At 45.9% G+C, this 15,304-nt stretch overlaps 1 protein-coding gene across 1 annotated transcript; it reads right to left on the bottom strand.

Moving 5' to 3' along the window:
• Positions 1-9,769: 9,769 nt before the first annotated feature.
• On the bottom strand, positions 9,770-14,494 carry UCHL1 (ubiquitin C-terminal hydrolase L1). Its single transcript, XM_035325354.1, has 9 exons — positions 14,343-14,494; positions 14,240-14,251; positions 13,967-14,095; positions 12,789-12,939; positions 11,445-11,530; positions 11,322-11,369; positions 10,875-10,944; positions 10,454-10,512; positions 9,770-10,187 (listed from the first exon to the last, which is right to left on the bottom strand). The coding sequence occupies exons 1-9, from the start codon at positions 14,373-14,375 to the stop codon at positions 10,101-10,103; spliced, it is 675 nt and encodes a 224-aa protein (XP_035181245.1). The 5' UTR covers positions 14,376-14,494; the 3' UTR covers positions 9,770-10,100.
• Between the last annotated feature and the right edge of the window lie 810 nt (positions 14,495-15,304).

The raw sequence follows: 15,304 nt of genomic DNA on the forward strand, positions 1-15,304 counted from the left end.
TCGACCATAAGCCCCTTGTTGGTTTGGTTTGGTTTGGTTTGGTTTGGCTAGGGCTCCCATGGCCTACGTGAAGGCTGAGGTTTCCCTGAGTGACAGAGGAGCAGAAGGCCTTGGCAATGCCCTCCGCTCCCTGAGGGCTGGCCCTTTGCAGTTTGCTCATGGAAGCTGGTGGCAGAGCGGGGCGTTCAGCACAAGGCTCTGGTGAGCTAGCCTGATTTGGTTTTGTGACCCTGAAGAAACTAGATGAACTGTTCTTAAGTTAAATGAAAGGAAAGATTAACTCCAGTTACTTTTATAAAGTCATCTTGCCTGACCTTTCTTCATTCAGACGCTGAATCTGGAGGACATAAGAACAAAACAAAACAAAAACAAAAAAATGGAAACAAGAAAGAAAGAAAGAAGACAAAAGAAAAAAAAAGGAAAGAAAGAAAATAAAAATAAAATAAAATAAAATAAAAAAGAGAAAAAAGAAAAGAAAAGAAAAGAAAAGAAAAGAAAAGAAAAAGATTTCACTCTGCAGCTGAATTTATTGTGTCTACCCGAAACAGTTCAATTCCATTTTCCACGCTGGAAAATATCTAAATATCTACTTGCAAAACAACTCTTAAGAAAAAAAAAAAAAAAAAAGACACAAAAACACTGACATTTTTAAAAGAATCTGTTTAAAATCTTTCACTACTGAAAACTACTTTTTAAATTTATTTGGAATTTACAGAAAAAATCTTAAGTGTCTTAAAAGAGATAAGCCCAGTGGTGGAGTAAGATGATACACCAGAAGTGTAAGGGTACAGGCTGTGGGACACTGGAAGCTAAAGCTGGCACCACAGTTTACAGTGTGGTCTGATCTTTATGGAATTGAAAACTGCAATTCAAGCTGAGGACTTGAAGCTACATGGACTTGCTTGGGCAGAGGTACTGCGAGCACAGTCGAGGGTGGGTTTTGCCAGTGCCAGCGTGGTCATCCTTAGATGTACGGTGGGACAAGAAGGGTGTCCTAAGAGAGACACCACTCTGGAAAACAATCCCCAGATGACTGCCCGCCAGCCATCCTGCTGCATACATCACGCTGTGTGGCTGCTGTGAAGGAATGCAGACCTGGGTTGCTTCTGTCCGCCTGTTGTGTCTCATCCGGAAGGCTTCCCCGACGAGCAGGCTTAAAGCTGTATTAAAATGAGTACATCTGGGCCACGAGACATCAGTGAAACTCATTACTGATTCAAGTACAAATTCCCTGTGTTGGAGCACAGTATATTTCTAAATACAAAGACCCGTCCAGACTGCGAATATTTTTCAGATTAGCCAGAGTTGTAAATGAACCACGAAACAAGAGGCCTGTCCATCTGTACTGTGGGCCATAGTCGCATGGCTGAATACCATCAGCATGCACTAGCTGTAGCTCTGGAAGCCTTTTTCCATGCAGAGAGGTCAACTACAGCTCCCCACAATAAATTACATGAGTTTCATAGCACTTGGTTACATTATGGGTGATTTCCTTCTTTTTAGAGCTTGCAAAGCGTATGCATGTTTGGTAGTATTTGCAGAGGTTTCCCCCAGATAGTTATCATAGGTACATGGGATGGATTCTTAAGGGCACTGCTGCACACGCTTTTGCTTTGTGGTGGATTTCACTGTTAATATTTACTTGCAAATAAGATATGCACAAGCATTTATTTTGCTCCAGATAAGAATGAATATAAGTACACAAGCAAGCAGGGGTTGGAAGCCCTTTCTGTAGTTCCTTCATCTCCTGTTTCCTTTCCAAAGCAAAAGTCAGTCTGAAAGCTTCAGCGAATGCTTGCTTTGGAAATGGGCATTTTTGCAGACTGCTGACGGCAGTGCTACGTTTACTACAGAGATGCACACAATGGTTTGCCTCTGTATTATCTGGGTCACAGGGCAGAATTCTCCTGGGTGCTAACATTTGCAATTAAGCTGAGTTTGTCAGTGCGTAGTGGGGCTATTTTCCTTTCTAAAGCTGGTCCTAAATGGGAATGCTGAGTGTCAGGCCTGCTTTAACTGGTTTTGGTTCCATGTGGAGTCAAGGGGTGAGGTCCTGTCCCTGAGGGGCTGGCCACTCACCTCAGTATGGCCAAGCCCACGGACCAAAATCCCCCAGTTTAGGCTTCCCCCCCCTGCACATTCACTGTTGTTGTTGTTATTAAGTGACTCTGCCCGAGTACTAGAGGGATACACGGAGGGGTCACTTCAATCAGCCATAAGGAAGCACTCAGCCAAGTTCAGCTGAGTCCAGACTGACTGCACCCAGCCTTAGGTAGCTAACTGAAGAGCCTAATTTAAGTAAGCGTATGATCAACTTTCCCTAAATTCAATGCAGTGACCGATTGTCTTTTTGTTGCAAACAAATATTTTTCCTTTTACAGGTGAATATGGTTCTGAACAGTAGCTCTATCTCAAGTATTTTGAAGAAATGTCATGAAAGGTCTATTGACTGTCTTTAGGTTTTATGATTCTTATTTAGAAATCTTATTTAGATTCTTATTTAAAAAGGTGTTTGGTTGGTTGGTTGGTTTGGTTTTAATTAATGTATATATTAAAATGATCCATGTTGCATGCTGTGTATTTTACAGTGTGGCCATGGTATTAAACCTGTTACCTAAGAGGAAATATTGCAGCTGGGTGCAGTCAGTGATTTGTTCAGGACAGTAGAAGAAAACCCGAGGATAAACGATGTGACTGGTGCTGTCCCTCACTGCCACCAGTGCTGCTCTCCTCTCTACAGAGAGCCTTTTCTTCACCTGTTGGCCCGTACGCTCTGTGTGAAGTTATTACACGGCTATAACAAGAAGCACACTTCGGCCTGAGTGCTGAAGTACTGGAAGGAGGAATATTGGGGTCTTGCCATAGACACAAAGAATAGTGTGGGAGGTGGGAGTGGATAAACCATATCCAACTTGTTATTGTTTTATTGCTTAAGGAGCTTTGTAGAGCTTATTTCTTAAGAAGCTTTCCAGCAGCATTCTTATGAAAAAAAAAAAAAAAAAAGATGCAGAGAGGGGAGTTGCTCTGTTGGTGGCCACTGCTGATGAAAAGCCTAAAAATCTTCTGTCTGAGAAGGAAGGCAGAGAGCCCACACAGGTTTGCTCTCTCCTAATGCACACAAGCTTTATCTATTATATTGCAGCCTGCAAATATGTTAAAAATGTATACTTTATTTATACAAACTCATGTTACTGCTACGGCAAAAAATATTTTGAGAAGCAGTTGAACTTGTGAACACTTACACTTCAGACTATGGTTACATTGTGGAGATTCACATTTTCTGCCTGGATATGATTTATAAACACTGGATTTAGTCAGGGAAAGTCTTCACAGAGCTTAGCTGTAATTTCCTGTTGTAAATGGAGTCTGATGAGTGAGGTTATGAAATCTTGGAAAAGTTTAATTGTTCTAAGGAAAGAAAGCTGTCCCACTTGATGCAGCAGGATTTGGATAGTTTTGGAAGAAGGATTGGCACTTTGCTCATTTTCTGTCCAATCCAGAGTGAAAAATACCAAGCGAGGGGCTGCCACTTGAAAGCAAATGGATTTTTGCCCTCCTAACAGGATGGGCTCCAGCTCCGACTGTAAGCAGCAGTGGAAATACCATCAAGTGTCTGACGCAGGAAATCACCTCAGCCTATACACCCCTTCAGTTGTGCTCAAGCCCAGGAGAAGTCAGCAGAAATCATGGAGTGGCCGAGAGCTGATGTGCTCTGCAAAATCAGAGCCTCAGTGGCACACAGAAATTAAAAGTAAGTGCTCCTGTTGCACCCCACGAGACGAACTGAGCTGCTCAGTGTCTGAGCAGAGGACACTTCCCTGCGCTGTAGCTGCCCCACCAAATGTCATGGAGTCTACTGCCAAAGTGATGAAACGACACTTCCTGACATGCACGTATCAAATTAAAGTCAGCAACAAACACAGTGCTGGGGAGTGAATGTTCCCATCGGATTGCACCTCACAGGGGCCCAGGGGGCTGGTGGGTTTACATTTCAGATGTGCCAGCTAAGCTTAGGGAAAAACAAAGAAACAAACAAAAACAACAACAAAAAACATATTGTTAGCTGCTGCTGGGATAAATATCTCATTTTTTTATTATTTTTATTTTTCAAATCAAAGCGGTTTTAAACTCCATTTCTTCCTGCATTTTTTCATCCTGTCTGCGAGTGCTCTGCTCACAACAGCAATGTATGATTCCCTGCAGGCAGCAGGCACGGCTCTCTCCCGGGACTCCCTCTGGGTGCAAACCTCAGTGGGGACAGCCGTGAGCTACAAACATCCAGGCAGGGGCTAAGCAAAGGACTGAAGCAGTCTTCTGAGAGGCAGGTAGCCCTGCAGCAGCCGTGGCATAGCGGGCTGTAGAAAGGAGGCAATGTTTGTAAAACACGTTGTGCAAGATCTGCTTCAGCAGCAGTTTTTTGTTGCCCTGGAACACTGCACTTTCCCAAAGAGCAGCTGTACGCCCACATAAAAACTTTTCCAAACCCTCACAGCTTCATCCAGGGTGAAGAACATGCATTGAACTGATTCATGCCAAACAGAGGAACTTGCCACATTTATAAAAGATTTGCATGATATTTTACAAGAAAGTTGGTCGGCACTGCTGCCTGTACCACCCGTTTCCCAAAACACAGCAGAGGTTACTTCATGGCTTGTTGCCACGGTCTTGTTGGGATACAGAAAATTGAAAGCCAAGTCCTCAGCTGTGCCTCATAGCTAAGGGAAACCTTGTCCACCTCTGCATGTAGCACTGGGCTGCAGCAGGAATCTGTAAGAGCTTTTTTTTCTGAAGTAGGTAAAAAATAACTCTCCGGTATCCAACCCTTCTCTAGTGTTGTTCAGTATGACTTGGTCCAGCCACAATAAATGGCAAGACTTGACCTTCAGTTTCATTGTTCAGTGAAGGGAGAAAGAATGGTTGGTAAGGTCAGAGGAAGCATCAAGGCAGCCAGATAACAGTATCTTCCCAGTGATCTTGTTCCTTCATCAGCACCTCTTCATTCTGTAAAACCACCAGGAACATGGTTACAACTTGGCCACCCGAATCCTCTGTTTGTCAGCCTCAGTACTGCAACCAATTTTTTAATATATATAATAATATGCAAATTTGGATTTATGAATAGTCTTCAACTTCATTGTGGCCCTAAACTTTCTTTGAGATGGGAGGGAAAAAAGGAAGGAGAAAGTATTATTTCTTGAATTATGATGCAATAGAAGTCTGTGGGAAAAATGTATTGAGGTATTAAGAGGGACTCAGGGGATTATAAGCCAATACAGACCCTCTCTTGCAGGCGGACACGAGTTCACCTGACTGTTCTCCAAGTCAGTCGAGCTGTGGCTAGCCTAACACTGAGCTTAGCTAATAAGCCACGCGAAGAGGTAGGGAATAGTAACTCGGGCCAAAAGCCAAACTACTGTAAATATAAAACTGCCTCAAAAACAAACAAGACAGAGGGAGTTTTAGTTCCAGTTCTGCCATCACCTTCATGCATCACCTTAGGCAAATCACTGGGTCTATGTCTCAGTTCCTTACTTGCAAAGTGAGGATAGTAAAACCCAATTTCTCCCTCTCTGCACACATTAAGAGTGGAAGCTGTTCTGGTAAGGTTATAACATGCTTAAACACTTGAAAAGAAAATGCAATTTGGTCTCTCCATAGTGCTATAAGTAATAGTGCCTCTCAGCTTGATATTGAATCATCTTAAGCAATGACTGTCTTGGGTTTTTTGTTTGTTTGTTTGTTTTTGTATTTGGTTGTTGGTTTTTTGTTGTTGTTTTTTTTATGGGGCTGTGCTTGAAATGCTAAACCTACCAAAACACATTTGCTCCATCTTTTTCCTCCAACAGCATGCAGATCTCCTCACTTTTTATGTCTTGCTGCAGGCCTTGCAATACCAGCTAACCACATCTGAGACTCACCTCAGCAAAAAGTACGTAAGAAATTTTCACATCAGCTGCACCTTGCTTGTTATCCGTACATTGGGCTTCATCTTCAACTACATTTATGATGCATGCACTTTTTTAAAGACCTGGGAAATGTCATTAAATCATCTGTTCACGATGCTGCTGGAAGGAAAGCCCTTTAGAAATGAGCAGGAATTCTCTCCTTTTCCCATTTTCTCCATCAAGCGTTCTCTGCCTTTCTCCAGCACCTCATTTAACGCTGGCTGTTAAATTTTGGTCCCCTTGACCCCATGCCATATGGAAAAAGGGTAAAAATTGCAACATTCAGATCTTAGGCCTCTGAAAATCTTTTCCCCCTGCCCCCTGCTCAGCGAGGAACCACTGACCGTACTAGGCCAGCTCAGCCGTGGCTTTGTCTAGCTGAGCCTTGCCAAACTGCAGTGGAGGAAATGCCCCATTTCTCTGGTGCCTCGTTCCGGGGCTCTGCTGCCTCCCACCAAAGCGTTTGGTTGTGCCCATGTCCCAGACTGAACCCTCCAAGCTGCAGTTTGTGGTCGCTGCCCTTTGATACACCACCTGGTACTACCAACAGGAAGCAGGCTTTGTCATCTTCCCAGCTGCCCTTGAAGCAGTCGCAGGGTACGATTAGATCCTCCCCGAGCCCCCTCTCCGGCAGCCTAACGCAGCCCAGCTCCACCAGCTTCCCCTTGTGGGCCACGAGCTCCGTGCTGCTGGCTGCTGCCTGCTGCTGGGCCCTCTCCAGGTCCTCCCCATCCTCCTCGGAGCCAGGGGTGGACACACTGCTCCAGGTGCCAAGTGGATAACAACTGCCCTCCTCCTGCTGGCCTCGCTCCTCCCGGCATAACTCCCAGCTCGGGCTGCATTTTCCCAAGTTCTCGTTTGTCCCCACTCAGTCCGCAGTCTCACAGAGATGCAGTCCCGTCATCAGCCTCCTCTTGGCTGCCACTAGCACCAGGAGAGGGAACCTGAGGCTATGGGGTTTATTGCCCTCCTTTTTTTCTCCCAGCACACAGGCCAGGGGGCCTGGCTGCTTGAACTCCCCCGTGCCTTTGTATCAAAAAGCAGCAAGTACATCCTAGGTTGATTTTTCAGGTTATTTTTCATCTTAACTAATTATAGATTGGTAAACTGGTCTGTGCATCAAGAGTTGGTACTACTGGAGTTATTCCCACTCTTTCCTTACTCCCAGAAGAAAGAAACCTAACGTGGAAATAGCAGTGCACGTATTGTACAGTGGTTGAAGACGCAGCAGGTGTTGTATCAGCTGCAAACAAGCTATGGACCTAAGCCAAAGGCCATTGAAATGCGTAAGAGGCTTTGGATGTTACATCACGCCCAAGTTAACATTTGACCAAACTGAGGATTCGGTATTGACCTCTGAAATGAGAAAGGTGTTTAGCATGTGAGCGGTCCCACTGAAAGCAGCAGGGCTACGTGTGGACTCCACATTATGTACGTGTTCAAATAAAAGCGCTGCTGGATCTGCTTTGCCATTGGGGGCTCCCCAGCCACACTGGGAGCCGTAAGTTTCCCAATGCTGCCACCTACAGAACAGGCTACCTACAGCTTTCAACACAGAGCTGGTAGGAAATGATACATTGGTACTTAAAACCATATCCAGCATTGGCGGTGCACAATGTACAGGTCTAAACAGATAAACCTGAAATCCTACCCAAGATTCTTCAGTATTTCTCAAGCATTTCCCAGGATGTTCTTTATGTTGGGAGCCCACCTCGGGAAGGCTGCACAAAAGCGGCAGCAACCTGTTCATTCAAATTAAGTAAGCTGCCCGATAAACTCCTGACGTACCTGGAAGAGGCAACAACCAGTCACTAATTTCTTCCAGAGGGGGCACAAAGCACTAAGAGGCTTCACAAGCCTGCTTCAGTAATTGCCACAATGAAAATCCAGTGACACACCTGGAACAGCTGCGTGGCTAATACTGCCAGTTTCCATCTATTCAGCTTTCAGATCCTCACCGGTTCCTTACCTCCTTCACTAGAGGGAACTCTATCCCTTGGCCGTCCCCAACAGTTCATCTTCCTCTAAGCAGGTTGTTTAGAGGAAAGCCCAGCTGTCTGCCAAGCACTGGTGCTAATTTTAGTAGGGGAAAACAGCCTTGCTAGCGATGTACAGGAGTGAATGAATAACACCCAGATGGAGAACACATAGTTCTCTTTACTTCCATCCTTTGAAACTGTACCTGGGACCAGAGGGCAAGGAAATAAGAAAGGGCTGCCACAACCCTTTGCCCTTTGCCTATTTTTCCACAGAGACAAAGTTATTCACACATTTGCCTTTCAGAAGATTCTAAATTCAGAAGCTTGAACACTGGAAAATGTTTGAGGTGCTAGAATCATTTCATTAGTGCTAGATTTGTACTGTTAGGTTAAAAAACACTGCTGCAATAACTAAGAAATTATAGTAGGAACTCAAAGGTGCTTTCAGGTGGCTTTAACATTGCCTGCATGACTGTCCACAGGCACAGTTTCAGCTGGTGCCCTAGGCAACACCTAACAGCATAGCAGTCCCTGCAGAACAAAAGCATGCTCCCCCAGGTACGGCACGCTGCTGACTGGGCTCTGCCCTCCCTCCTAGTGCACCTGGTTTTGCTCCTTCCAGGCTCCTGTGCTCACCACGCGTGCAGCTTCCCTCCTCAGACTTCGTTGCTAGGCTGCCTGAGCTGCAGGGAGAGCAGTCAGGAGGTTCTCTCCTTGGCAGGAAGCTTTCACCCTCCTGTTAAGGATCAGACTGATGTTAAGAATTGAAGTACTCTGATCTTTTGTTAAACCCCAGAATCTAAATTTAGTAAATAAATTTAGTAAAAAGCCTTGTGAGCCTCTGCTAGCTTCAGCTACCAGGTAACTGTAAGGTCCAATACAGAACACTAGGCATGGCTTTAGGAAAAGCTTGCATTTTGAATTACCTTCAAAGAAGCCTGAAAGCCAGGCATTTTGCAGCATACACATAGCAGCAACCACCCCAGGAAAACCTATGAAGTTACCAGGCACCACACAGCACAGAAACCTACAAGGCTGGCACCAACTAGGACAGGGTGTTTAGGCCTTAGTTGAAGGGCACTTTATCCTTTGTTACAGCTACCTAAGCATGGGCAGAGGTACAGATAAACAGGTGCAGATAAACAGCAGCTAGATGCAGGTAAAAAAAGTTTCTACTGAAGGTCAAGTGGTTGAGGTCAATGAGCATGTATTTCATCTGCAGACTTCCCTACCACTTCCTTTGTACTCATTCAACCAAAAGTTTCTTCCTGCAATTCAACTCATTTATAACACGGGTTTTTCCCTGTTTTTACGGTCATTGTGGAAGAAATGGGTTATAACCTCTTTGAAAGCTCTCCCTAACCCAGTAACAAGGTAAATAAGCCCCCACTAGCTAGCTGAAGATAGTATTCAGACAGATTTTCTGCCAGAGGTAAAAAACATTCTAGTACTGCTTTCTATCAGAAGATAGAGTGCAACACCAATCAATTCTAGGGGCATGCTTTTGCTTGTAGTGCTGACAGTACAAATGGCCTCCCTGTAAAAAGCAGACACCTCAGGTCCACATTTGTGTTCATTTATCCCACCTTACCTCAAATTGAAGTAAATGTGATGTCAAACTGCAAATTAAGAGCTTGAGCAGAAAAGTAGTGCAGCCCTGGAACACGTGATCCAGACACTAGGCCATTTCCATCCCCGAAGGCCTTCAAAGCAGCAACTGCTGTACCCACCTGAGGCTGGTATTACTTAACTCAGAGAAGGACTTTGAGCATCCTTTGAAAATAGTATTGATAGGGTGTCACAAGCAACTCCTTTTGGAGAAAGACAATGAACACTGAACTCCACTTAGTCTTCCAGCAGAAGGTTTTATTCTCATTAAGGACAAGGAAATATCAACCAACAGCTCAATTAACAGACACAGATTAAACAAGCCCTGTTAAGCATTTTCTACTTAACATGTGAAAAAAGTCTAAAGACATCCAATGTGTCTAAACTGTTCACATTAAAACTTGAGCTCATCCTTTAACATAAGCTCAACTGATGTTGCTCCTGTGTATAGCAAAGGGTGGAAACAATTTAAGTTACCAGAACAGCTGTGTTTAACAAGTACTGAAGCACTGGAGTTTAGACTGCATTTACTGTGTGCTATTACTGTTTTCCTTGCGCCTCTTCAGTTTCAGGCAGACTTGCAGAAAGCCACGGCAGAAAAACGAACTTCTCCTTTTTCACGTTCCGTAAATTGCCTGCAGATCTTAGCAGAATCCTTCAAAGAAAAAAGTTTAGATGATTCGAACACACTTGCTGTAGAGACTCTAGGAGAGTTTGTGGCTCCTCTGAGTCCCCACAAAGAAATTAATAGCACCAGCTAATAAATATACTTAGCAGATATCTAGCTCAATACGACCTTGTTACCATGGTGTAAGAAGCAGCAGCTTGCACAGCAAGTAGGTACAGAAACTATATACTGCAAGCACACCTCAACCTTTTAGAAGCCTCATTTTCAGGGAATGAAACAGTGAGAAGCCTTACCTTCAAGAGCAAGTCATCTGAGCTTGTGCCATGGTTCACAGGAAATGGCATACGCCCATCTGTGAAAGAGAGTTGTATCACTCAGTGTGCTTACTACTTCTGAATTAGCAGGACTCAGCGTAGTGAGCCCAAAAAGCAAGTATATAAAGGTATCTGGAGAAGGCCAGTGTGAGTTGTCAATACATGCTCAAGTGAGAAGGGGACCAAGCACTCCCAGCTCTACAGGAGATAACATGCTTTCCAAGAGAATCTAGGTGTTCAGCACAACTCACCTTCTGTTAAAACCTAAAAGTGAAAACTATAAAGTGGCTTTGAGGATGTCAGTAAACAGCTTGACTAGCAGCAAGTTTCTAGCCAGATCCACCAGGCTCTGCTGAACAGCATGAAGTACGCACACTCTCCAGAGCTCTCAGGACCTTACCCAACTCATACAGATGTCCATCCACGTTGGCAAACAGGATGAAGTGGAAGTTCACACTGTTGTCATCAACCTTCGGATAGACCATTAGATACATTAGATTGAAAAAATGCTTACTGCTATGAATCCTACCTGTGACTACAGGACAAAGCCAGTGTCAGCAAGAAACAACAGCAAAGCATTAACAGGCCAGCTGCAGAGGCCTCTGCAAGGCTTCTAGAAGGTAAAGTGCCAGAAGCCTCAACATATGGTAACACTTTCAAAATGTATCCAGGGAGTCTGAACCTAAATCTACAGCTCATTTGAGGAAGAAATCCTGCACATTCACCTCTAAGTCATTTGTTTCTCCTGCCTCATGAGCCCTAACAGCTATCTGCCAGGCAAAAACATGTATTGCTCTACCACCTTCTATATTCTCTTTTCCCAAGATTTTACCCATTCATATCTTACCCGACACTGTCCTTCTTGTGCAACAGAGTTGTGGACTTCTTGTATAGCCTGACAAGAAAGCAGATACAGGTTACTACATCTCTAAGTGCTGACAGCCATCAGCTATTTGTGTAGTTCATATACCTTATTACTTGCAAAGTGCTTGGCTCTCTCTTCAGGAGAGAGATCAGCTGTTTCATCAAGGAATTTCTTCAGGGCAGACCCCTCATCTGCACAAGACAAAAGATTTTATTCAGCATAGAGAACCAGTTACAGACCAGACAGCTTACAACACTCAGTGCTCATTGTGCTAACTAGGAGTAATTGTATTCAGCCTGGAACCATCTCCAGCATAAACATATTACAACTACCACTTGAAGTGGAAGTAAACTATTTATCCAGAAGCTATTGATGACAATCTACACAAACAGCCAGAGTTCAAGTGCCTCAGGGTACTCTGAAGACTCATCTTGAAACAGAGTTTCAAATGGGACTTGGCATTCCTGATTTCCCCTGCAGACTTGGCAGAAGCTTACGGTCTTCATGTGTCTTAAGGAAGACTACCATGGGCAGGAACAGTATTTTATCTATCCATATTCTGTCAATTGGTATTTCAGTTCTGTTCTTTGAGAATCTGCAGATGAATATAGCTCTTGCTTATGCTAGGCCTATTTTGTCTTTCCAGGGCATAAGCTAGCAGTGCAGTGCTAGGATACACTGAGTCTTACCTGAAAAAGATGCTATAGCACTCAAGGGTGCTATCTCAGAGAAGCCTTTCAAGAAGAATAAAGCAAAGCTGGTCTCAGTCTTGCCTTCCACACATTCTTTTCCTTGGTGTAAGAACCCCTTGGGTGGTATGGGATTTCAGGTTCAAGGGACAGTGACAAGAAGTTGCTGTATTTTGCAGTTTGAACAGTAAGGTACTTCCTGACCCAGTGACAAGCCTTTCTTTACAAAAACTTGGCTTTACAAGAACTTGGAAACCTGCTTGCTAGGAAACAAGAGTTTCCAGTCACCAGTTACCTAGGCCAGTTCTGTATCTTTTTTTCTGTAGAAAGGAAGCCAATCAAAACCATCCCTTATAGCAATTTTAATTCCACATCCCTATCATCCTGTATTACCTTCCTACAGAAGGAAAAGGAGCAGCTTAAATTGATTTATGGACTATCGTGGGCAAGTCTGTTTATAACAGACATAACTGTTTGTAATAATTTTCTGTTCAATTGACATCAACACCAATGTCAATGGCCACTTCTGAACATAATGCTTCCAAATTATAGATATGTTGGCCAGTCCTGCTGTGCATCCTCCCCCACACTGCAATACTCACTAGGACACGTTCACTTCTGCAATTCATGCTTCTCTCCAACAGAGACAAGGCCCATTTACCAGCAGCAGCACAACACGTCTACTATAGCTAACACCCACTCAGCCTTTCTGTTGTGAAGAACCCTGGAAATTCAAGCACTCCAGAACATTCATACTCACCAAGTTTCACTTTGTCTTTGTTATTAGCAACTGCATGTATCAGACCAATTGTCCCACACGAGTTACTGACAGTCTGCTTCAGGAAATACACCTTGGAACTGATTTCTTGGTCCTTTATTTTCTCAGTCTGTTGTTTCCTGAAGTTCTCATGCTGTAAACACGTAATTGTTTCAAACATTTCATTACAGTGTTACCTTTTTATTATGCAAATTTCCACACAAACAGATATGCAGGAGAACCGATACCAGGTCTAGACAGAGACGACATATGTAGGAAGTCATCTTTGTGGCATGGGTCCAGTAAAACGTTGTAATGCCTACCCTGGATGCAGGCCAAGCCTTAATGGACTACCTGCATGACTCAGTCATATCCAAAAGCATTGTTCTTGGCCTCTCCATCTGTGTCGTACACTGGAAATAGCTTGAGGGGGAAGTCATAATGGATGGGCTCTTTTATCCTCTCAGTTGTTTTGCCGATTTGATGAGACTACTCATCAAGAAAGTAGCTTGCTTTCCTACCTTTAGGTTACTTCCCTTCATGAACCCCTCCCCATCAGGGCAGCATATAGACTAGCATAAAACCCATCACTGCTCAGACATTATAACCCTTTGGTTAAATAGCATTAAGCATCTTTTTTTTCAAAGACTACCTCCTCCTTCACTTCTTCAGCATCAGTCGGACAAAGCACCTTAATCACCCAGGAGTGGTTTAGGCCTTCCCGACCAATGATTCAGCATGATGGCTGAACCACGATTCCCCACGCTCAAGCCTGCAAACAGCCTTTTCTTCAGCTGGGCACACAGACCGAAGCATAGGAGGCCTATCAGAACAAGAAGCCTTATTTTCTTGCTGATTTCATCCCAGCTCAAGCTGTTTGGATGTGAGGGCTGAGAACAGGCACCCACCAAACCACACCCACCCAATATCCGACCGATGCCTGCCCAGATGGCAGCCCTACCAACAGAAAAAGCTATCCCTACTAAACGGGAAGGTTAGAGCCGTCAGCTTGTTCTTTATTTCATTTTAGACACAGCCCAGCCTACAGAAACCCCACGGAGCACCGTGACCAGCTGCAGGCTTACTGCTGGCGGAGCCACCGGGGAGGAGACAGGCAGGGGATGCCCACCACTCCCGTGGGGGCCACCAGGGCGAGCCTGGCGTGGTTAGGGGCCACCTACCTGCTCGGTGAGGGGGAAGAGCAGCAGCAGGGCGCAGGCCGGGCTGGGCACGGCGCCCAGCGCCTCCTCCTCGAAGCCCAGCACGTCGACGAAGCGCCAACCGGGGCTCACGCCGAGGCGGGCCAGCACCTGCGGGGCACAGCGGGCGGGTGGCACGGCCGCAGCCCTTCAGGGCCCCGCCACCCGCCCGCGGGCGGTGACACAGCGCAAAGCGCCGCCGCCGCAGGGGGGCAAGGAGGAGGAAGAGCCAGGGCGGCGCGGCCGCACACTCACTTTGTTCAGCATCTGCAAGACAACGAGGGGCAGAGGGGCTGAGTGAAACCTCAGTGCCTCGCTTCACCTCACCGCCCGTCCCCCCCGCGTCCCCAGCGCGCACCTCGGGGTTGATCTCCATGGGCTGCCACGCCATGGCTGCAGGCAGGAGGCGATGTCCCCTCACGCGGCGATGTCTCCTCACGCGGCACCACCCGCACCTCGCCGCCGCCCTCAGCGCTGTGGCGCGGAGCCGCCCACCCGGCCTTTATATAGTGGCGGGCCGGACCACGCGGCGCCGCGGCGGGGGGACAGGGAGGAGCGGGGCGAGACCAAGGCGGGGGGCGAAGGGGGAGACCCCGGCCCCTGTGGTGTGGCTGTGGGGAAGGTGCTAGAAGGGCCCCCCGTGTCTGACCTGCCACCTGCCCCCCACAGGCATTCAGTGACACTGTCCCCAGGGCCAGCACGGGGCAGGTGCTCTGTGGAGCAGCCTCTGTGTGTGTGGCTTAAAGGCGTTGGTCCACAGGGGTGTGCGCCCCAGACCCCAGGCCCTGCCGTGTGTGAGGTGTCTGGTAGCTTCCACGTTCAATACAGGTATTACATGTTGTTAAAACCGTTATATGACAGAAAATTGAAGTCATAATACAACAAAAACCATTGTCATCAGCCTGCTGATTGCATCTCTGCAGTTCAGTTCCTGTCTTCGAGTCAAGACCTCTGCAGCTAATTATAAAATACTGGGCTTTTAATCTTTTATTCATGACTGACAGTTTCTCCATTCCATGCCTTTGGCCGCAGGTGTGAACACAGCAACAAACCCAGGCTATCTGTAACACCTCGAGTCTCACCGGATCCACACAGCCCGCCGGGGCTTGCTGGGAAACAGCCAGACAGAGCCTTGTGAACGGCCGAGGGATGCTTCACAGCTGTCTTTCAAACAGTGCAAATGCTGAGGAAAGCGGTCAGCTGAATGTCCGCAACCCGTTTACTTTTGGTGAATTTCTTCCTTTGTTTCCCACCCTGTTTCAAAATGATTTGGAACCCAGTGCGGCAAAATTTCTAAGTGCATGCCTAGTTTCAAGTAAA

This window comes from Oxyura jamaicensis, chromosome 4, assembly GCF_011077185.1.
Source record: "Oxyura jamaicensis isolate SHBP4307 breed ruddy duck chromosome 4, BPBGC_Ojam_1.0, whole genome shotgun sequence".
In the NCBI taxonomy this organism is placed as follows: Eukaryota; Metazoa; Chordata; class Aves; order Anseriformes; family Anatidae; genus Oxyura; species Oxyura jamaicensis.